Source organism: Myodes glareolus, chromosome 26 (genome assembly GCF_982192425.1).
Source record: "Myodes glareolus chromosome 26, mMyoGla1.1, whole genome shotgun sequence".
In the NCBI taxonomy this organism is placed as follows: domain Eukaryota; kingdom Metazoa; phylum Chordata; class Mammalia; order Rodentia; family Cricetidae; genus Myodes; species Myodes glareolus.
The window spans coordinates 41,986,678-42,010,015 of NC_142051.1; the positions used below are offsets into that span (position 1 = coordinate 41,986,678).

General features: G+C 47.8%; 1 protein-coding gene across 3 annotated transcripts in view; it reads left to right on the plus strand.

The window, feature by feature from the left end:
- Stab2 (stabilin 2) overlaps positions 1 to 23,338 on the plus strand; it is a 143,366-nt gene that overhangs the window by 40,261 nt on the left and 79,767 nt on the right. For 2 of the 3 annotated variants that reach the window (XM_087902081.1, XM_087902080.1), the window contains exons 19-30: positions 1,520 to 1,582; positions 4,310 to 4,396; positions 5,186 to 5,272; positions 7,073 to 7,184; positions 8,866 to 9,046; positions 11,540 to 11,636; positions 12,617 to 12,775; positions 15,016 to 15,111; positions 16,626 to 16,721; positions 18,821 to 18,868; positions 20,208 to 20,344; positions 20,739 to 20,853. In XM_087902081.1, the coding sequence (XP_087758207.1) occupies positions 1,520 to 1,582; positions 4,310 to 4,396; positions 5,186 to 5,272; positions 7,073 to 7,184; positions 8,866 to 9,046; positions 11,540 to 11,636; positions 12,617 to 12,775; positions 15,016 to 15,111; positions 16,626 to 16,721; positions 18,821 to 18,868; positions 20,208 to 20,344; positions 20,739 to 20,853 (1,278 nt within the window). The remainder of the gene's footprint in view (positions 1 to 1,519; positions 1,583 to 4,309; positions 4,397 to 5,185; positions 5,273 to 7,072; positions 7,185 to 8,865; positions 9,047 to 11,539; positions 11,637 to 12,616; positions 12,776 to 15,015; positions 15,112 to 16,625; positions 16,722 to 18,820; positions 18,869 to 20,207; positions 20,345 to 20,738; positions 20,854 to 23,338) is intronic. The other variant, XM_087902082.1, reaches the window with a different exon arrangement.

Consider the following 23,338-nt stretch of genomic DNA (forward strand, 5'->3'; position numbering starts at 1 on the left):
CAGACACCATCTGGGGACCACTTTGGCACTCTGACCAGCCCTTTTTAAGGAAGGTTGAAACATTTACTCTCCTGGGCAGCCTCTGGCAGCAACCTGTTTGGTTCCTTCTTTGGAAATAATCACCAGGGGCATATTGCCTGGCTTAAGCCAGAGAGAGTGGCCTCCCTCCTAACCCAGATGTGAACCTATTAGAAAAATGAGGATCTGCAAAAATGAGAAACAGAATGGGATTTAATCATTTAACGTGCTCGTCAGAGTCTTCTGCCACAGGCGTCTCTGTCCAGAGAAAGAAGTTTGTAGCACAAGGGCAGCCCCACTGCTGGCTGTGTTCTGCTTCTGGGTGCTCAAAAGTTTCTTCGTCTCTCTAAGAAACAAACTCAAGATGTGGGCTTGAGTCACAACCCAAAGAATTGCAGTTTGATCAGGAAAAGAACTCTCCAGGAGCTGCCTAAGAACGAACCCTTCCTCCACTACTTAGCCCTCACCATTTTCTCTAGGTGTAAAGCCAGCCCTGTTTCCTGTGCTTAGCTCAGGGTGATTTGGATTGGAAAGCTGTCTTAAAAGCCCAAGTGATTCCTCTGAAAAATATGTCTTTAGATCTATAAAGAGTAGAAGTAGTTGAAACTTCCTAAAATTCCCGTTTTAGACATACTGGGAGCATGGTGGCCTTCGGACATTTTATGTTTGGACTTTAGAAGTTTAATAAATAGCACTTTTTAAGTCCAGCCCCTGCAGGAAGCAGAATTTGTCACAGATGGTTTAAAGGAACACAAACAGGTGGATGCAAGCGTAAGCAGGGGTAAACAACCACAGCTACCATCCTACCCATGGCCAAAGAGTTAGGAGTGAGGTATGGGGATACCCGTGAGAGTGGGAAAAGCAAAAGACAATTCAGAGAGTTGTAGGGACGGTGCGCCAGCCAGGGCAGAGCCGCAAGGGCAATATGCCAACCAGGGCAGAGAGCTTAGGGACAGTGTGCTGACCAGTGTGGAGGCGAGGAGATCCTTAATTTGCTCTCTTCCTGCAAGAAGCACCTGCTTAGAGTCTCTCCAGTTGATCACAACCAGAGCCTTACAGGGAATGGACAGATCAGGACAGATCTGTGGACTTACATCTTGTCTCCTCCTTCCCAAATTAAGAACCAGTGGAGGCAAAGGCAAGAATGGGAAGGCTGAGTTTTTATTGTTCAGCTTTATAGCTGCTAAGTGCCTGCTCTAAATCCCTGAGATGGCTGAAGGGTCCCCGCGGTGGGCAGGGGCTTCTCCATCAGAGAGAGCAGAACGCTACCGCCTGTTTACAGGCTGCTCTGCCCAGAGAGAGAAGGGAAACGTGGGGCATATCCAGATTCCACAACTCTCATCCAGCGTTGGCTTCCCTTCTGCACTCCAGGGAGGAACTGGAGGGACAGTGGGAGAGCCCAAAGGAGCCCCCCTCACAAGGAGGGAAGCCGACACCCCTGAAGGCTGTCTCCCCGAGGCCCTCATGGGAACGCCTGTGCTGACCGCTGTCGCTCTTTCAGGGCACTTGTGTGAGCTGTTCCTTGATACGTTGGAGCAAATGTCCTGCCAACTCCGAACCCATGGTGAGTGGTCAGACTGTTTCACGGGCAGCCTGGGCGAGCCCACTCTGTCCTGTCTCATCTTCTCTGTCCGCTTCCTTCTGGCTTTTTTACCACAGTTGCAGTGGGAGGAAGAGGCCCCACACACCTGTTTGATACCTAGCAGGCCCTGGTTAAGTTGCTTAACCTCGCTATCCTAAGTTTCTTTCTCTGTAGATAAGAACAGGCTTAAGTATAAATAAAATTCACAATAGCCAAGCGTAAGCAGCCTCTCTCAGAACTTCCTCTTTACTTCTCCGCCCCCCCAAATAAATCCCAGTGTTGGTATTTGCTCTTACCAATCATAATTCTAGAGGAATACAAAAGAAATGATCATGAAAGACTACACACTTTCAGTTAGATAAGAAAAATAAGTCCCAAGTTAGGCACGGTATTCTGTCTGTATATGATAGTATCTAATCCTGTGTACTTCAAAATGCTAAAACTAGATTTTAAGACTAGATTTGTTCTCCCCACAAAGAGATAATAAGTAGATGAGTCAATAATGACATTAATTAGCATAAACATGTAATATCACACTGTTCCTCATAAACATATTTATTATTTGCCAGTAAGAAGGAAAACAGGGGCTGGAGAGATGGTTCAGTATACAGAGCACTAACTGCTCTTCCAGGGGACAGGAACTCGGTTCTAGCACCCACATCAAGTGGTTCACAACCTCCTGTAACTCCAGCTCCAGGGGGTCCAAAAGCATTCTCTGGCCTCCAGAGATATCCACATACAGACACAAATAAAATTTTTTAATTAAAAGAATAAAGAGAAATGTCAGGAAATTACACTGAAACTATTTTAATTTTTTATGTTTAATTGAGTTCTTTACATGTTTGTTGGAGTTTGATCATATCTTAGAAACAGTGCTTGATTATGGGCAAATAGATATTGTATTGGTTTGGGTTTTAACCAACTTAAGAAGTTCATATATATATATGTATGTATATATATATATATATGTATATATTTCAATTATACAGCAATCTTTAATTACATACCAAGTACTCTGTTAGAAAAAGCAACGTGCTGCATGTTCTAACACAAGGATGACAGAAATTCCTGTCCTTTAAGAAAGACTTTCCCAAACAGATTCTTTCAACACTAGACTACATCATTATTGAAAATGACAAGATCTTTAATACACTCCTAGTAAGAAATGCTTAATACAGCAGAATATTAAGCATAAGTAGGCATGGGTGCTCAAGTGTTTGTTGTGCTCAATGAAGCCGTTTCCCACAAGTCCTTCGGGAAACTGTTAGCCAGGAAACAGGAGGAGAAACACGTTGGTACCGCAGTAACAGCTGGATGACAGACATTTTCGTACCCGCTCTATGCGGCAACCCTAGAGGATTCGTTACTTCTTCAGTTGCTGGGATAAAGTTACTGGCAAGTCGTTTCGGCTCACATCTCAAGAGGACACAGTTCCCCACGGAAGGGAGAGCATAGCATGCTAGCTTCCTCCTTGTTGAGGAGTCTGGGGCCCTGATACATGGACTGGTGTTGCCCCACTCAGAATGTGTCTTCCCAACTCGGTTAAGTTTATCTAGATGTTCCCTCCCAGGGACGCCCAGGGGTGTGTCTTCTGGGTGATGCTAGATCCTGTGGCTTTAATATCAACCATCAAACTAGGAAGGACATACGTCATCAAGGTGAGGACACAGAGCTGACAGCCTGTGGTAGGATCAGGACTCTGTGCATCTGACACCATTTAGCTAGCCTCAAACTAAAGCAGTGGGGGAGGGGAGAGAAAAAGAAATTGACAAGAACCATAAAAACTCCTGAGATGGCCTTGATCCACCCTGGTTCATTACCTAAAGTATTTCTTCCCTTGTGATCTCAGGATGCATTTATGTAGATAAGATTTTAGGATCTTGTGGCCCTGGCAAGATCCATTCTTCGGCAGAGCCTAAGACCGGCGAATAAACAACACAAAGATGTAACTAATACAAAATTGGAGCTGAGAGTTAAATCTTAGGGGGAGATTTGGTATCAGCATCATTGTCCCATGCCAGTTGGGACAGCTGAGACTCACAGAGACCATGTGATACTGAAGACAGTGTTGTGAGACTTAGTCTCTGGACCATATTATAGCAGGGCTAGCAGGGGAAAGCCGCATAGTCTATCTATCTGCTCCTCGATTTCTATGTATCTTAAAAAAGAAACATGAAAAACATTCACATGAATTGGCTAGCTGATGAGCCATATGCACTGTGTCTAGCCTATTGTGAGCCCTTAAAAATGGGAGTTAGCATCAAAGATTTACAAATGGAAGGATGTATTTAACCAACCCCCAAATCTAAGAGTAAGTCTCAAGCTGCTAATATATTTTTCAGTTGGTGGATTTTTTTTTTCCACATAGAAGAGATCAATACTTCCTGGCTCCAGAATGCCCACGTGAGCTTACGGTTGGCTGTAGAGCAGAGGGAGAAGCCAGACCACGTGCTGGATAAATCAGAGTGTTCAGTGATCAATTAGAGATGCCTGCCATAACACGAGAGGAGGTGAAAAGACCCTTGTGCCATGGATTGTTCAAAGAGAGAGGCCTCGTGAATGTGGCGGTCTGATTTGGACTTGGTGTGCTGGTGTGGCCTTGCTCTGGTACCAGTGGCACTACAGAGCAGACACAGGAAGAGGCTGTGTGACGGCCAGGGCATGCCAGGATGCACACAGCAGCGTTCTTGCCCTCTGGCTTCCTCCCAGGTCCTCTTCACACGCAACTGTGTCTACAAAAGCAGGACGGGGAACCTGAAGAGTGGCTGTGCCCAGTACTGCAATGCCACCATGAAGGTGAGGAGGGGACAGCCAGGGCTCCGCCCAGGACACTAGGACTTGGGAAGCTCCAAGCCATGCCCCCGTGCTCTGGGGTCTGCACGGTCACAAATGACCTGCGGGAATGTAGGATATTTTCCTGAATGGTAATCAGAAAGCAAGCATGGTAGTGTGGTGGGGTCGCTACCTCCCTGAATCGCGTCTTGAGTCCCCATAACATAGAGTCCATGCCCCTGACCCCTACCTGTGCGCCACCTTCCACCCAAGTCCCTGACCATGTGTATTTGGTATTCTCTTCGGAATGTCCGTCCAGAAACACAGGGACTGACTCATCTTCCTGGTCTCTCTCTACCTAAGTCCTCCTGTCATGACCCAGCAGGCCTGCCAACCGCCTCTGCATGCCACCACTCCCTCCCAACACCTATCTTCCTAGCACGTACCGTCCCCAGGAATGTTCTTTTATTCCCTGCTTGTTCGTGTGTTTATGAAATCAAACCTGGGGCCTTGCAAAGCTAGGCAGGCAAGCGCTCAGGCACTGAAAGGTTCTCCAGCCCCGTTATTTCTCTGTTTCCTCTCCCATGTTGACTCTTCCCTCCTGTCGCATGTTCTCCATAAGCATGAGCCTTCGTCTGCCTCCTTCTCCTGTTCGTATGAGAGACATTCAGCACGCTGGTGGTAAAGCCCTAGCGAGTTCCTAAGAAGGGTTTGGCATTGTATCCCAGGAGTGGAAATCAAAACACCTCTCTTTGGAGAAATGTGTGCCCTCCTTGGGGTCCCCAAGGGCAGTGTGTGTGTTGTGTGTTCCAGATACCAAAATGCTGTAGTGGCTTCTTTGGGCCTGACTGCAACCCATGTCCGGGAGGCTTCTTGAATCCATGTTCTGGAAATGGGCAGGTGAGTACAGTCCCTGGTTCACACTGTTTCATGTGTGCTGACCTTTCTGGAGTCATGCGGTCATGGTGAAAACTCCTAAGACAAAAGGTGGCAGTGCTGGCCAGCGTTCCCAGGAATCAAGAGAATTGGAGCTGCTGCTGAAACAGGAGGTACCTGGTAGCACAGGAGTCTGGGACCGGAGAGGGAAGGAAGGAGGGAAAATGTTGCTTAATCTCTGCCTCCCTAAAGTTCCCCATGAGATCATGGACAACTCAAAACTCTCTGAACGTCGCTTTCCAAGCCCGTGGAAGATCCTATGTCAAAGGTTTTCGTGATACTTCAAAATAACAATAGTGTTGGCCAACGGTCACTTTGTTGCTGTGTTTCAAACCCAACTTCCAAACCTAGTGAGATGTAAAAGCCAAAGTTTGCCTTGTCTATTTGGAGGTCAAGATCAGAGAGGGATGGCAAATTCATGCAGGAAAACTATAGATCTGGGACTCTCATAGATCCACATCTAAACCACTGCTCTTGCAAATGGAAAGACAAGTGGGGGGCGGGGTGCCTCACACAGGAAATGGGAGGGAAGAGAGCAGCAGTACCTGCCTGGTGGTTATGGGAAGGTAGCCCACACCCAACTCTGATGTGCGGTAACCAATATCAACATGGTCATGCCAGGGCTGGGCAGGTAGGTGTCATAGTTAGGTTTTTATCGCTATGAACAGACACCATGACCACAGCGACTCTTATATGGAAAACTTTTCATTGGGGTGGCTCTCTTACAGTTTTGGAGGCTCAGTCCATTATCACTACGGCAGGGAACATGATGGCATGCAGGCAGATGTGGTGCTGGAGCTGAGAGTCCCACATCTTGACTCAGAGGCAGCAGGAAGTCAACTGAAGGAAGCTAGAGCAAAGGAGACCTCAAAGCCCGCCCCCACAGTGACACACTTCCTCCAACAAGGCCACACCTCTTAATAGTGCCACTCTCTTTGGGGACCATTTTCCTTCAAACCAAAACAGTAGGCGAGCAAGTGAGATTTACAATGGAGAAAACACACTGAGCAAGCAAGGATGTAGAGAGAACAGAGGCGGACCTCGTCTGAAGGCCTCTGCCTGCTGCCACCCCCTCAGCGTTGAGTGAAGGGTCTCACTTTTGTGATATGGCTCATTCTGAGGAGACATGAACAGTTCCATTCACCCCAGAGAGAGTACTGGGGAGAAACAAAAGTCATCCAAGTCCATCTTAACGAACCAGCGAGTTCACTGGGCTTACATCCAGAAGCAAGGGTGGCTTGAGCAGCCACATCACTGCAAGGGCCCACCCCAGCCCTAGTGGTAACTAGAGAAAGCTGCGTCCACAGTGGACCTGCCTGCCCATCTCTCCGACCCCACTGAAGAGTCTCTGGCCTCAGCCAGTGTTCCTTGCTCACCTAAGCTCCCCGAAGCTCCCTGTGGGTCAGAATCGTTTAGGCTTTTTGGTTCTCGTGTCTTGTGAGCTTCCTGAGCCGTTTAGGTTTAGCTAATCTTCCCAGTGCTGAGCCTCGCTCCTTGCAGAATGTTTCAGTTCAGAAGAAACAGCACACCCTTGCACCTTGTCCCTTATGGTTCTAAATCCTAGATCAGGATCCCCAAGCTGGGTGCTATTTTTACATCCTACGGGATAGCAAGATGACTCCGCCCCCTGCAAGGAGTGGGAGGGAAGTCGCTTCTGGTGGGACCGAGCCTGAGTTCAAGTTCAAGCCACGAAGCAAAAGCATCTGCTTCTCCTTCGCTGCCACATGTGTCCCTAATAGCCCACGGGGCTGCCTTTGCTCTCAGTGCATAGACGGCCTCAGCGGCAACGGGACCTGCATCTGTGAGGATGGCTTCCAAGGCTCCAGGTGTCAGTTCTGCTCCGACCCCAACAGATACGGACCTCGGTGTAACAGAAGTAAGTGGGGCTTCTAGAGCTCCTGTCTGTGGGTTCGCGCTCATCCCGAGGATGCTGATGATGTGGTCTGCTGTCTTGTGGATTCCGTTTGTGGTCATCATCATCCCAGAGTGGGTTTATTAAGTGATGCTTCCCAAACTATAGCATGCACCAGACAGATGGGCGCGTGGGGCTGAGTTTCTGATTCTCTCTGGGATGAGTCGGAGAAAATGCACTTTTAACAGCTTTCAGGGGTGGGGAGCGGGCTACTGGCAGTGCTGATCCGGCCACTGCACTTTAGAAAGCACTTTCTGTGTTCATGAAGACGTAAATAGAGTCTATTTCGAGAAATAGATCTGCTCCCTCTCAAATCTTCCTTACCCATCAGTGCCTCCATTTTAGAATCGTGACTTTGGATGAGCGCACCCTCAAATAGCAAATGAAATAAAGGCGGAGGCACTGATAAGCATTGTATAAATTCACCGCAACTTACATGCGGAAAGCTCTCCCGAGGACACTCCTAGCACATCGTACATACTGAAAACATGTTGGCTACTGTTGTGACCTCTTACTATTCTGTTTTTGTTTTTTGCTTGCAGTGTGTGTGTGTGTGTGTGTGTGTGTGTGTGTGTGTGTGCTTGCACATGCACATATATGTGCATATACATGCTTGTGTAGGTATGTGTGCATGGAAACATACATGTACATATACATGTGGAGGCCAGAAGTCACCCTTGGGTGTCTTTCCTCAGGGACCTAACAGCTTGTTTTCTGAGACAGGGTTTCTCATCAGCCGGTGATCTCAGAGACCCACCTGTCTCTGCCTCCCCAGCACTTGAATTACAAGCACCTGTCACCATGCCTAGGTCCCGTGGATAGAACCTGGGTCCTCACCCTTGTGCAGCAAGCATTTTTTCTGATTGAACTAAGCCCCCACTTTGAGAACTTCACATATGAATATTGAAAACCGAAGTAAATAGCTGGAGTTTAAGGTGGCAGCAGAGCTGTGGGAATTCTGCTTGATACTGTGTCCCACTGTGTGTGCAGGCACTGTAGTCAGGGACCTGGACGGCACAGGGTCGGGTCCCCGCATGGGAACTCGCAGACCAATTGCGTGGTTTCTGCTCTCTGGGCCTCTGCCTCTGCATCTAAAACACAGAACTTACGCTGTGACACCGAGGGCGGTTAGTGAGATGGCAAGAAGCCAGCCCAGGACCTCAAATGAAGTCGGGCCCAGATCCCGGCCACTAATTATCACTAGGTTTGCTGTGATTCCAAGTGCAGAATGAACACCTGATCCCATCTGGAGTTCTACAAACAGAAGAAATCTTGCTATTCTCGGATGTTTTCAAAAAGTGAGAAACTCCTCAGCTAGCATCTCCAACCACAAAATAGTTGGAAATTGGGTTCCTAGGCTCTTTTCGCCACATCACGAACCACCTTCTCCTCCATGCCCACACACAGATAGATATACAGAGGGCACACTGGGAACCAATATATTCGCCTCCTGGGTGTGTGGGGGGGGGCAGTCAGCTCTCCAAGGCTGCCCCTGGTCCTCTGAGAAATTCTGATGATCCTGAGTTTGACCCAGCTCTGATTCGACAGCCCTGGGTGGGGGCAGAGACAGTCCCCACCCTCCACAGTACTGTGTTCCAACGGGAAATGGCCCTCCAAGCCCTGAACAGCCTGTCGCCTTCTGCAGCCTGCCTGTGTGTCCACGGAGCGTGTGATAACCGTATAGACAGCGATGGAGCCTGCCTTTCGGGAACATGCCGAGAGGGCACTTCCGGGAGGTTCTGCGACAAGAAGCCCTCAGCCTGCGGGCCCTATGTACAGCTCTGTCACATCCATGCCACCTGTGAATACAGCGACGGGACAGCCAGGTAGGCGTGGGGAAGGAAGGCCGTCTGGCACGCAAGGCCACTGCGCCACCTGTAGGTGGAGCCAGCCCGGACCTGGCGCTTGATAAAGTCAGGCACGCTCTGCCCGGCTCTTGTGAGAGCTAAGACTGAGCGGAATCCAGCTTTTAGCTTTCCCTTGCTTTGAAATGCACCAGCTGTGTGACCTTCGGCAAGTTAGTTTACCTCTCTGAGCTTTACTCTTCTCATTGTTGTGGTGAACCCTGCCTAATAACAGTGGCAGCGGTTAAAAGAATCAAATGTAAAAGCGTGGTGTCCCGGCCTGGATCTGTCCTTATTATGAGCACATTTAAGAAAACAATGAAGGTCACAGGTGTACATATTACAATTTCTGCACTCGGGGATTGCTGCAAGTGCCAGGCCAACCAGGGCTACAGCAAAACCTTGGTTTAAAAATCCGAAAAGGGATGGTTAGAGAGGAGGTTCGGCAGGTAAGAGCAGTCGCTGCTCCTCCCGAGGAGCCGAGTTGTGTTCCCAACACCCATGCCTGCAACTACAGCTCCAAGGGACCCACCACCATCTTTTGGCCACTAGGGGTGCGTCATGCACGTTGCATGTGTGTGTGAGAACATGTGCACGCACACACACACACAAATAAATCATAAAAAGGAAAATAAGGAAGAGGAGGAAGAAGGAAGCATTTTCTGTGTGACTCCTGAGACAAAATGCCCCAACAAAGGCAACTTTAGGGCAGAGAGTTTATTTTGGCTCACAGTTTCAAGGTCCCGTCCATCTTGGCAGGGACACCATGGTGGCGGGAGCTTGAAGCACTTGGTCACATGGCATCTGCGGTCAGGAAGGGGAGAGATGAGCATGTGTGCTCAGTTTGTTTTCTCTTTATTTAGTCCTGGCTCCCAGGCCGTGAAATGATGCTGCCCATATTCAAGTAGGACTTCCTAGCCAATTGACCAAATATGCATGTCCCTCACATGTGTGCCCAGAGACTAACCTAAGCTAGACAGTCTCTCACAGGCATGCCTGGAGGTCTGTCTCATAGGCGGGCGATTCTATGTTTGATCAAACTGTCGGTCAATGTTAAACCATCACAGAAGGAAGCAATAAATTGTCCATGCTTTGAAGACATCTTTACTTCCAAAGGGTGTCAAGAGCAACTCCCCTGTGAAGGGCATCCAGCATGAAGTCGAACGGTGGAAGGGATTGCCGTTCATTTCCTTACTATGTAAGAGCTAGAGTAGCTTTGCAGACTAGCGAATGCCCTCGGAAAGCTTGCTCTCCTCTGGTTCAGAGGCAATAACCACCTCCAGTACCCCGGAGGATACAGAGGATGTCTGGAATCCTAGCCCTGTTCTGGCATGGTTTCTTAAGTTGTATTTGAATAATTACTTTCTTGTTTCGGGGGACTGTCACCTTTGTGTCTTTCCTGTGGTTACATAATGTGTCTGCCTCAGGAACTGGGAATTATGTTAGTGTGTATGCCTAAAATCACCTGTGAGTATACCAGCCCACCCACAGTAGGCTGTCTGTGTGTTCTGCATGACCTCAGGCAGTGCAGAGACCTGTGTTGGAACAAATCAAACTCTCTCTGTGTGTGGATGCCAGACAAATCACTTCCTCCAGGAAACTTGGTCCTGGATAAACAGTCTATAGTTTTTTTTTGTTTGTTTGTTTGTTTTTGAGGAAAGTAGAACTTTATTTTTGTTTGTTTATAAATGTTCTTTTATTTATGTATTTATTAAAAATTTTCACCTCCTCCTCGCCTCCCTTTTCCCTCCCCCTCCCCCAGTCTATAGTTTTTTAAGCACGTGTTGCCAAAGTTTCAGGGGGACATGAAGGTTTGAGGGAAGCCACGTGGTGTCCCGGCCTCTATCACAGGGCGTTCAATAGACTTGATCAGACCAACGAATGGATGAGCAAATGACCCACATTATACAGCAGAAGTATTATGATAGAGTATTTTGGAAGGGATGTCTGAAAGCAGAATGAGACCAGAAATGGTCATATCACAGGAGGTACACATGAGTGTGTGCCCGTCCATCTGTCTGTCTGGGTGTATTATATGAAGGACCAGAGAAGGGGAGAGGGGTCTCACCTGTTAACACGTCCAAGTATCTTCAGACCTGAGCCACAGGCAAAAAACTATCATGGAACGGGTTATAAACAATGCAGTTCAGGTCTGGTCAGAGCAGGCCAGCTGCCACCACTGCACCCGATGGTGCCAGTGAACTCCGATGAGCTCCCCGCAAGTATCGGTGCCATTTTCCAAATGAGAAGATAGTGTCCCCGTCATGAAGAGGCTCAGGCAGGCCACACAGTGGCTAAGGTAGAGTCCTGACTGGAGACCCCCAAATCATCCAACCGTGCTTGCGCCCAGGCTCCCTGCACAGAGCTAACCACTATGATCCCCGGCACATCGGGCTCCTCCCTAGCTGGCTGCATGTACCTGCGTGGCCATCACTGAGTATCCTGGGTTGACTGTGCGCATTCTGTCCTTCACAGTTGTGTCTGCAACGAGGGATATGAAGGGGACGGAACCCTCTGTTCTAAGAAGGACCCTTGCGTGGGATCAACCTCCAGAGGAGGCTGTAGTCCAAACGTGAGTGCCGTTTCTCAGAGCCCAGAGCCCTGGCTTTTGCTTCCTTTCGTATTGTTTGCTTTCTACAAGTAACACAGCAAGAAACCACTGAATAAAGTCACTCTGTGGAGATGAAGGACATTTAAGGGAAAAAATAACCTGCTATGCTCCCTTAGATAGTGAAAGACAGTGACAGCTGCCAAAGCCTGTTGGGTTTTATACGGACGTGTGGTTCCAGCCACGATCAGGGTGGGTCTTGTCATCTCAGTTAACCTAATCTAGAAACTCCCTGGCAGACACACCGAGATGATTCTCCTATGTGAATCTAGATGCTGGCGAGTTGACAATGTTGCCCATCCCAACCCTAGATCAAGAGTTGTAGTATGGCTTAGAGGATCTTGGACCCTAGTGTCATGGAGCCCTAGATTCGTGCTTCTCTCTGTAGCTGGGTGACGCTGGTGACCTGTTTCCCCATCTGTAAAATAGAGATAATCACAGTGTCGTCCTCCAGAGCAATGGTTCTCAACACATGAGTCATGACCCACTTGGGGTTAAATGGCCTTTTCACAGGGGTCGCATATCAGATATTTACAATTCATAGCAGTGGCAAACTTGCGGTTATGAAGAAGCAAGGAAAATAATTTTATGGCTGGGAGTTACCATGACATGGGGCACTGTTAATGGGTCCCAGCATTAGAAAGGTTGAGAACCACTGCTCTAGAGGATTCTTTGCTTCTGTAAATCAATAAAAGCTGTCTCTGGCTGGATCAGTAACACAAGGCAGTGATTGGTGTAGCCCTTAGCTGACCAGATCCAAGCATCTTCCCCTTAAAATCACCCAGTTCGTTTATTACATTTGTGTGAATAAGCGTCGCCATCATTTCCATTGCACTCCAGGCAAATATACAGGCTTCTAGAACATTCTTCCAGATCCTTTCCGACACTGGACCCTGTGAAGGGAGACTATGGTTTCAAAGGTCTTGCCTCTGTTCTTCCTGCAGGCGGAATGCATCCGAACGGGCACAGGGGCACATGTCTGTGTGTGCCAGCAGGGCTGGACAGGGGACGGAAGAGACTGTGTGGTGATCAACAACTGTCTGCTGCCTGGCAGAGGCGGCTGCCATGACAATGCCACCTGTTTATATGTAGGCCCCGGGCAGGTAGGTAACTTGGGGGAGAAAGAAAAGAGGGGGAAACAGAATTCCTGTTGTGACTTGTCTTTGTCACAACCATAGAGGTACTTTGTTCTGACGTTCCTATGACTTTTGCCCCCATTTGTGGTCGGGAGAATGGGTGCATTATCATGATGGGTCTGTGACATCGGCGTCATTGTGACGTCATACAGCAGAGGCGCTGAGACACTGGGAGGTTAGTGACTTTGCTCTGCAGCACAGCAAATCCGGCTCGCTGTGACTTAGGCTGAGTCAGAAAGCAGAGCTGTCTCAGTCAACCCCCAGGGACCTCATGTGTGTATCTAGAACACTCTAGAGCTTGCTACCAATTTTAGGTGGTTTCATTTTTCATGAAAGGAGGCAGAGGCTACTGCCTGGGAATTAATTAGGGCGTTACAGGGGGAAAGATACTAACTAAGTTAAGATTGTAGGAATGGAGATGACAGGTACCCACTTCCCGTCCATTCCGCCTGCCCTCCTTCCCCCAAAAACCAGTTTAGGCTCCATTAGGTCAAGAGAACACAAGACCCAGAAGGAAGAACCAGGATATGCAGGATATATGTGTGCTCTCTTGCGCTCTTTCTCTCTCTGTCGTCTCTGTCTCTGTCTCTCTCTGTCTCTCTCTCTCTGTCTCTCTCTCTCTCGCACACACGTACACACACATACACACACGCATACAAACTCTCCACCATACACATACACACACACTTTCCCCCATACTTACACACACACCCATGCACACACACTCTCCCCCATATATATATAACAGACACGCTTGCCTTAAAAAGCTCACAGAGCAGGTGACACTGTTGAAAACAAAATTCATACGATGGAAGTTTTGTTCACTTCTTCCTCCAGCTGAAAGATCTTGTGTCGGCCCCCACTGGGGTGTGTATATGCTTCCAACACCCACCCTAAACAGCCCTTCTCCAGTCAGTCAAACTTCCTTACGTCTCTTCCGCTTTCTTGACAGCTTTCCTCAGTTTGAATGCCCCCTCTGCTCGCTTGTCCTCCCTCAAGGTCCGGCAGGGTCCCACTTCTAAAAGAGCGTCCTCAGAGACCATTCTAAGCCCACCCACCCCCTCTGAACAATAGTCTCTATCCACAGGGTCCCACTTCTAAAAGAGCATCCTCAGATTCCATTCTAAGCCTGCCTACCCCCTCTGAACAGTAGTCTAGTCCCAGAAGCCTTAGCAGCCAGGGACTCCATAAAACCTGTGTCCCTTCTTTTTCGGTTTGTTAAGGTCAGACCCTTCTCGTTTATCTTTTAATGCACTTCTGTCTTTCTCTAGATTTGCTGTTGGTTCCACGATAACCCCAAAACAGCTGTCTTAACATTTAAACAAAGCAGCTGTGTTGTTTAACTCAATTGAAGAAATTCTTTTAAAATCGTGTTTGAAATGTCAGGATATTGCATTTTCGTTGGAAACAGCTGGGGAGATAAGATGGGAAATTCATTACAAGCTGATGTTCCGGGTTTCCTTCTGGCCTTTTCTTTGCTCAGGTTGTTAGTTTCTTTCCTTACACTGTAGTAATCGACTGCAGCTTCATCCGTTCATTGTCTGCCACGGACGTGAAAATGGTCTCCTCTTACTATGTCGCTGCCATTGCTATACTTTATCGGTTAGCTATTGATTCTCCCCACGGGGCAAGTGAGGGCTGGAATACAGGCTGCACCCTGCCTCCTGTAGCAGGGGACTAAGCCCTGAAGAAGGAGAGGCATTGACTAGCTACATGAAGTTACACCAGCTGCTGGGCTATGTGCTGTGGGTTGTCCATGCAGAAGCGATGCCCTGAGTCCATATACACAATGGGAAGGCATTATTTGAATTAAGCAGAATGAGGTCAAGCTGGCAATAGCTTTGTCCCTGGATCTCCACCAAGCCGATAAGCCACAGCTTGCTTAACCTTTCTTTCTAGGAACAGGGTCGGCTTTTCTATTGTGATAACCATTGAGTCTCAGCTCTCTTTATAGGCCTTTGTGAAGTCAAAGATTTTAAGAGAAAGTAAAAAGGACTGTGATTGGGCATCGTAATGCTAATGGTAACCAATAATGTAGTGATCAAAGGCAGCTGGCTATGTACAGTGACTAGCAGTCTGAAATCTAGTCTCTGTTCTTCAGGAGGGTTGAATGGCTGTGGTTTCCATGGTCTGCTTTTTGGTGTAGCGGGGCGCAAGGCTAGAGAGTGCTTGCTTCAGTAATCCCTTCTGTGTTCCTGGAATTACAGAATGAATGTGAGTGCAAGAAAGGATTCCGAGGAAATGGGATTGATTGTGAGTCAGTCATTTCATGCTTGGAACAGGCAGAGAAATGTCACCCCCTGGTGAGTTACGTGATGTTTCCTTCAGTTCTAAACATACAGAAAACTCTTAAGAACAAAAATCGGGTTGTGTGGCTGCTTCTTGTAGTGAACATAAGACACCTGAGCAGTCAATTTGAAGAAGGTTTGGCTCCTGGTTTCAGAGGTTTCAGTGAGTGGTCACCTGGCTGCATGGCCTCTGGGCCGTGTGTGGTGAGGCAGAGCATTGAGTTAGGAGTCGGGAGTGATCAAAGTACCTCACTCTGTGGTGAACAGGAGTCAGAGAGGAAGTAGTTGGAAACAAAGCATGACTCCATAGGCATGTCCCTAGTGACCTACTTCCTCCAACCAGGCCCGACCTGTAGAAGTGTTGACCACTTCCCAATAATGTCATTAAATTTTGAACCCACCAATGAAGTCATCCATTGATGAAATCAAAGTCCTAACGATTGGGTCACTTCTCCAAGCCCCATCTCTGTGTAGACGGAAGTTTATGTCCTGCCCAGTCCTGCAGCCATTCAGTCCCCAAAAAAACACACAGAGGCTTATACTAAGTATAAACTGTTTGGCCTATTAGCTCAGGTTTATTATTAACAAGCTCTTGCAACTTAAATTAACCCATAATTCTTGTCTAAGTTTAGTCATGTGGCTTGGTATCTTCTCTCAGTAAGGCACTCTCACCTTGCTTCCTCTGCATCTATAGATGACTGCATCTCTGCCTTTCCTCTTCCCAGAATTTTCTTAGTCTCATTGCCCCACCTATACTTCCTGTCGGGCTGCTTGTCAGTCGGCGTTTTATTAAACCAATACGAGTGACAAATCTCTGTAGTGTACAAGGTCACTATCTCACAGCACCTCTGCACACACTGCATAAGGGGCCAAGCCATTAACACAGTATTCTTTTGGGAGGACTCTTCATATCCAAACCCTAACAGCTCTGCCTTGTCTGTGCCTAGCCATGAAGAAAATCTCTCACCTCCAAAGGGCATCCCTAAGCAGAATTTGAGCAGCTAGTGCAATCACCACCACTCTGTTTCAAAGCTTGGAAGAAACAGCCTGGGTTGCCAGACAAGGTGCTAGGCAGCAGCTGAGTTAAAATTCAGAGAGTAAGTTTCGGGCAACAGCTCTTTGAACCCAAAATACTGCACGAGATGAGTTTATTCTAAAATATATTCATCATCTGTCCGAAAATCAAATATAACTCTCTTGGGTTTTTCATTTGCTAAATCTGGCAGAGATGAAAAGAAGGAAATTGGTTGTGAGTAAAAGCAGCAGGCAAGAGCATCCTGTGGCAACACTGAAGGGCTTAAGGGTTGCTACTACCATCTTTCAGCCCTGAGTTTGCAGGGGTTTTATTGTTGTTTTCCCTGTAGAAGTGGGGATCAAACACGGGGCTGAGCACTCACGAGGCAAGTGCCCTGCCACGCAACTCCCAGGTCTTATGTGGAGTTCTTATCTTAGGGCCAACCGTAGGTAAGAGTGGGGTTCTAACATCATAGTCAGGAAAGCAAGTCCTGTTGTCCATTGGCTTCTCTCAGGCCACCTGTCAAGCCGATGCCTCTGGCGTTTGGAGCTGCGTTTGTCAAGAGGGCTATGAAGGGAATGGCCTGCTGTGCTACGGAAATGTGCTCATGGTAAGTCCCTAGTGAGACCGTCATGTGCAAAGTCAGAGAGGGCACACAGCAGCCGAATGAGCCTGAGACGGGTTTCCTCTGTGGACTCTTTGTCCGGGAGGTTCTACACTCACATGATTTTTCCAGACACCTCACATGTTTGGGGGGGTCACTCGTTTGCACAGGCTGCAGCAGCTTATATTTGGCACTTTCGGCATACAGAGCAGACTTGACGACTTTTGCTTGCCAATCTGTCTCACAAACTTCCCAAGTGAGCTGCTGCCCCCCCTCTGCTGGGCTGCTCTCCATTGGGTCTTATGACTCCCATGGGTACCCAGAACACCCTGGGTTTATCCATCCTGAATGAGGTGGAGGGTGGAGTATGTGTGTGTGTGTGTGTGTGTGTGCGCACACAAGTGCCCTCTATGTACCAGGTGTCTTACTGGGTCCTTTAGGCAGCAGCTTCTCATTTAAACCTCACAACAGCTATCTGGGATTAATGCCATTATGATGCCCATTCCCCAGGTCCATAAACTAAGGCTAAGCACACTTACTTGCCTGAAATGTTGGTATCTGTCTAAGTTCCAGGCTCAACATTTAATCAACAGTATAGCATGTTCTACCCATGCAGTATGGGTCACACTAAACAGTCACTAGCTCTCCATCCGCCCCACCCCACCCTGCACTATAAATCTCAAGTGAGGAGAAGTTTATTTCTGTCAGTTATCAAAATCCTGGGTTTCGACACCAGATAAATGAAAAAGAAATAAAAAGGAGGACATGACTGCTCCTAGGTGTGGTGTGTGGTAGATAAAAGGAAAAGCAGAACCAGAGGCAGACGCCTGGGAGAGCCCGGACTGAGCCAGGCCATGTGAGGAGAGGGCAGTGAGAGCAGAGCCACGGACCAAGAGGGGTGGCCTGGGTCTAGAGGTAGACGGTCCGAAAGGACCGCATGGCCAAAATGGCCGATTCCATAGGGAAGAGCCTCTGGGGGAATGGCAGCCCAACCACTGGGCTGGAGAGTTCAGAGTGGGGGCAGGGTATGACAGTCAGAAGGACCCTGTAACAGGTGGGGCCTGAGGGATGCTGGCAGACCTTGTTTGTGGTCATGTCGGCTTTGATATGTCAATAGGCCCCTCAGTTAGTAGTTTGTCCTGGTTTGTTAACATTTTTTCCCTCACCGTTTGTTTTTCTCATTCAGTCGGGTTCTTGTTCCTCTTCTCTGAAACCTTCCTTCCAGAAATTCCCTAGGACCTATAACCTCCCAAACAAAAGCCACTCCAGAGCTGGTTCCCAGGCTCCTATGGCACCTCTCCCCCCACACACACACACTCACCCCTGCGATGTTCAGGAAGGTTCCATCCTTTGCCTTTCATTGGCATTCCTTCATCAAGAAGCTGCCCCTAAACCACACCTGGAGTTTGGACTCCCCCCTCTGCTGTCCATGTCCCCAAACCCTCCAGCAGTTCCAATTCCCCACCAAATCCCTTACCTTCACCCAGGCCTTTGCTCAGACCCCTCCAAAGAAGCTGTCTGCAGGCCGTGGCAAAGTCACAGTGAGAGTCCAGGCACGGTAACCCCATGCCCCAGTCTTCAGCTCCACACTGGCTCTGAGTGGGCGCTGTCTCCTGAGCTCAGGAGATCTCCCTGGGGTCTAGGTAGCTGTTTCTTACCAGCTAAATTCTGATGTGAAAGAACTTACACTGGAAAAGCTAAACTTGCCTCAGTCTAACAGGCAATGTCCAAACTGTAGACCACAGGCCTGTGCACCCCAAGATAGCTATAATCCAAAATTTATAAAATTTATAGAAAACATTATCAGATCTGTTTTGCATTTTTTTTCTTTGTATTTACTCTCTGTTATGCGGTTTTCAAGTGTGAACCTTGTAGATAGCAACGTTGCTCCGTCGTGTCCAAAGGTTGGACACACCTACCTCTGGAGGACAGTCAGGCCCGAGTGTGAAGGCGCCTGCAGCTCTTGCTCTCACGGCAGCCTGGGAAGCCTGGCTCCACAGAGAGCACAGCTCACGAGGGCGGGGGCAGGCTGTCCGGAACCTCCCTGAGATGATGTTTCTGTGTTCTCTCCCCCTCTCCTGCCCTCCCTCGAACGAATGAATAAGGAACTGTCACGTCTCTCTGAAGCAGCTGTGTTTTACCAGTGGATAATCGTGAGTCCCTGCATTTGCACCTTCACATCGGCAACATAAATCGTTTTAGAGGACTGGAGTTTGTGCGGTAGGAAATGAGGGGGTGCTGAAAAGCAGCTTCCACCTTGCCTGCACTTTAGAATCATGGGGCACCGCACCCTGGGAGACTCTGTTCTGATAAGTCAGCGGCTTGGCCTGGACACTGGTGCTAACATGTATAGCCAAGCTGGGAAGTGATGGCCCAGGTTAAGCTGGGGCAGCTGAGTTGCACGCAGTTCAAATACATAAGGATGGCACTACCCACCATAGTTCTCTCTTTGAAAGCATAACATGCTTCATGCCCTAGCGCACCAAGGTTTAGACCTACAGCTAACATCTTCGTATATGCTTAGCTCTCTGCTCAACATGCTGGGAGAGCTTACTCTTCACCCCACTAGAGTATTTGTATAAAGAGTCCAGGCTCACCCTGCTCCAGTCTGACCTAGTCAGACATCCTGACAGATTGTTTGTCTCTTTAAATAAGTTTGTATCAAAATAGGTCTTGCTTAGTCAGCCCTCCCTCAGAGAACAGCTCCCCATCCATTCCAGAACATTCCAGGGACCACTTGTTTCTACAGTGGAGGCTCTCTTACACCTCTCCCTGTAGGCAGTCAAGGGACTGGTCCCTCTCCGAGCAGGTTGGCTTCCCTCCCGCCACACATGCACAACGGTGTCGCCCCACACGCGATGCCAGCCCAGGAGCAGGTCGGACAGGACACACTTCCCCAACCTGATTTAATGCTGTAGTGTGAGATGCTTCGCGTCAGTTCCAGCATGAGTATCCCAGCAAGTTCTCTAAACCAAGATTTAGTGTTTGGAGTTGGTTTTCATTTTTGATTGATTGTTTTTTCATACAATGGTTGAACACAGCAGTAGACTTTTGGGGCATGAATGAGACGCAGTTAAGTTTGACCCAGGCCCTCATTCTCCCTACTCTCCTCAAACGCTCACGCTAAAAACATCAAAGAACTCAGGTAGTCCTTTGTGTGCATGCACGCACACACACAACACACATGCATACAAATCAAGGCTATTTAACTGGCTTTTCATTCAGACTTACGATGACAAAGTATGACCCAATCAGGAAAATCTATACCGTTAATTAAAATCCACACATTAAAAAAGAAAAAAGATTCTCAGAAAAGACTGTAAGTCATCAGTCAATGGCTGGGTGGGCTTGGGGAGGGAAAGCCTAGTGTCTTCCCAGCACTCTCTCCCTCTAGAATTACATCACATGGGAAGCCATCATCTCTGACCGCTTAAGCCAGCCTAGCTAGTCTCTAACACTGTTTGGGTGACTTTCTTTCCTCCTGTGATTCAGGATGCTTCCCTGCAATCCATGCTGTCTGCCACCCCGAATCTCACTGTCCTCGTGCCTTCCCGGCAAGCCATTGAGGACATGGACAAGAATGAGAGAACCTTCTGGTTGTCACGGAACAATATTCCAGCCCTGATAAAGTGAGTATCATTTTCCTTATTTTCCATGTTGTGTGACTGGCATCAGTGCAGAGAAACGACGTGATCCTTCCTGTCCTAGGATGTCCCTAGCCACCCTCCCTGGGTCAGGGGGCTTTACCTGTTAACATCTGGCTCTAAACCAAGCCCTGGGTTTTGCGTATCATTTGGTTAGCCCTGCCAACACCTCTGAGATAGGTGCTACAATTTATTCCCATTTGGTAGATGTAACAGCAAGGCACAGAGTGGTTGTTGACTAATTCCAGCTGAGACTGGCCACTGCAGGGGAGAAGGTGAAGTCTGAGGGTGCTAGTCTGCCCCAGGACTTGTTCTCCTGGTCAGTGACACTACCTGGAGCATGGATATTGACTGTGACCCTTATGATCTGATGCTGTAGATATCACACAATACGAGGCACATATGGAGGGGCCAATCTGCAGAACCTGTCATCCTCCGACATGCTAGCAACATCCTTGCAAGGAAGCTTCCTTCACCTGCACAAGGCGGATGGGGTAAGAGCACTGTCATCCGGCTGTCTGGAGCACGGTACCTTTACTCATGCTGTCCTTTCTCAATTTTTGTGATGGGAATTTACGGATATGAACACAGAGAGACTAGGAGCCCGTGTGAGCATCACCCAGTTGCAACAACGATCACACGTGTACACACTTAAAAAAAACAAGCAAAAACAAAACAGAAAAACAACTGAGCTACAGCAGTGTATTCATCAATGTTCTCGTCACTGTGATCAAGCATTGGAGAAAAGCAACTTAAGGTTTGTTCAGCTCACAGTTTGAGGGGAAGTCATGATGGCAGGAGCTTAAGGCAGATGATCACACAGTCTGCAGTCAGAAGAAATTAATGAGGGAGATTGGCTAGCTTTCTATTTTTTATGCAGTCCAGACTCCAGCTCATACATTAATGTTTCTGATATGTAAGGTAGGTGGTCCTACCTCGATTAACCTAATTTTAAAAGTCCCTTGTAGACATTCCCTGGGGCTTGTTCCACGGTGATTCTGGATCCCACCAGGTCGACAATCACTATTAGCCATCACAAAAGGGAAATCAGTTTCTCCAATGGAGTGTGCCACTGGGCATATCAGCCACACTCCAGGACAGACCCCATGCCCAGGAGTAGTTGACCAACACAAAATGAACCTCGTGTTTCTTTTCAGGGGGTGCTTTTCATTTTGTTTGGCATCTTTTGTCTTGCTGTCTTTTGTTTGTTTTACTTTTCATTTTTGTGTTTTGAGAGGGGGGTTAAGAGAGAAAGAACCTAAAGTCAGGGAAGGAAGTGGGGAGAATCTTGGAGGACTTGAAGGGAAGGGGAAACATGATAAAGAATATATTGTATGAAAAGAAATTTAAGAAAAAAGACAAAAAGACTATCAGAAGCAGCGACCCAAAATGCACACCATGGAGCTCCTCCTGACATGTCCTAGAAAGGGAAAAGGGCAGGCAGCGCCACAGATTTGGTGCAGAGTTAAGTAAGACTGGTAACCCATAGCTCCTAACAGATTCACCACCAGTAACTGGATGTCATGTGAGTTAGTCGGACTGCAAGCCTGTAATAAGTACCCTGCTCTGCACACACGTGCATCTTGGTGCTAGAGCCCGGGCAGTGACCATGGAAGCGGGAGACTCCAGAGAAACTGGTTTTCCGGCATTCCTGGAGTCTATCAAGGACTCACACGCCAATCTGAGGGGGACATCTGGTTTAGTGGCTGCGAGTGATCGAACGTTAGTCTTCCCATGAGGGGATCAAAATGAGGGTTTTAGCAAGCAAGTGGGGACAGCTGCCATCGTGATTCATCAGCCATGGGCAGAAAAGGCTCAGAACTTCCCAGCTTACCTTTTGGCCTATGAGAATTAGGAAAAGAACCCACTGAGTTGAGTCTAAACATTAGGCTCATTGGCTAATGTAGATAGCAGAAAATTCTAGCAAGGGCTTCCATAGATATTTTATAAACCTTCTCTTGTAAATCTTTGGAAATTCTAATGACATTCTTATTATATTCTGAATTGTTTAAATAAAAAATATGAGATAAAGATTTTGGGTACATATTTTGGGCATGGTGACACATGCCTTTCACCCCAGCCCTGAGGAAAGCAGAGGCAGGTGGCTCTCTGTGAGTTCAAGGTCAGCCTGATCTATATAACAAGTTCCAGACCAGCCAGGGATACACAGTGAGACCATACCTCAAAAAAATAAATATTTTTTATAAAAGATAATGGTGCAAAGATGCAGCTAGTGATAAAAAGCATTGTGGAGTACTGCACAGCTGTGCCTGTCTGCCTAGCAACACTACAGTCTACAAATCAAATAGGTGAGCCCAGCTTGGTGCTGTGGAACTGTGACCCCAGCTACTCCAGAGGCCGAGGCAGGAGGACTACAAGTTCAAGGCTTCCTGGGGGTATAGAGTAAGGTCATGGCCAGCCCTGGGCAACTTAGTGAGTCCCTGTTTTGAAACGAAAAGTAGAACGTGGGTTGGAGACGTAGCTCAGTGAAAGAGCACTTGTGTGAAGTCCTACATTCGACCTCCGGTGCTCTCGGAAAATCGGTCAAATAGCTGGAAGAAGGGATTTGAATGTTGTCATCCCAGGAAGAAATAAATGATTCGGATGACAGAGCCGAAATACCCTAATTAGATCATTGCACAGTGTATATAACATACTGAAGTACCACAGTGTACACAACAGGTAGACATCATTAATTGTTTTTTAATTTACAACATGCCTTAGTGTATACTCACATAATGTGATTACTGTGGTCAGGCTAGTCCACTGGTGTTCCAAACCAACAATTTTCTTGGCAACATGAACATCCACCCTGGCATGTCACAGGCTATCCAGGTCCCAAGATAAGTCAGTCAAGGCCCTGACTCTGAGGAGATAATCATCAAACACACATTTTCCTTAAGTTCATCCCTGTGTCTAAAACGATAAAAAACATCCCCTTTAACAAAACAAGATATGACAGGTGGTCTGGTATGTTTC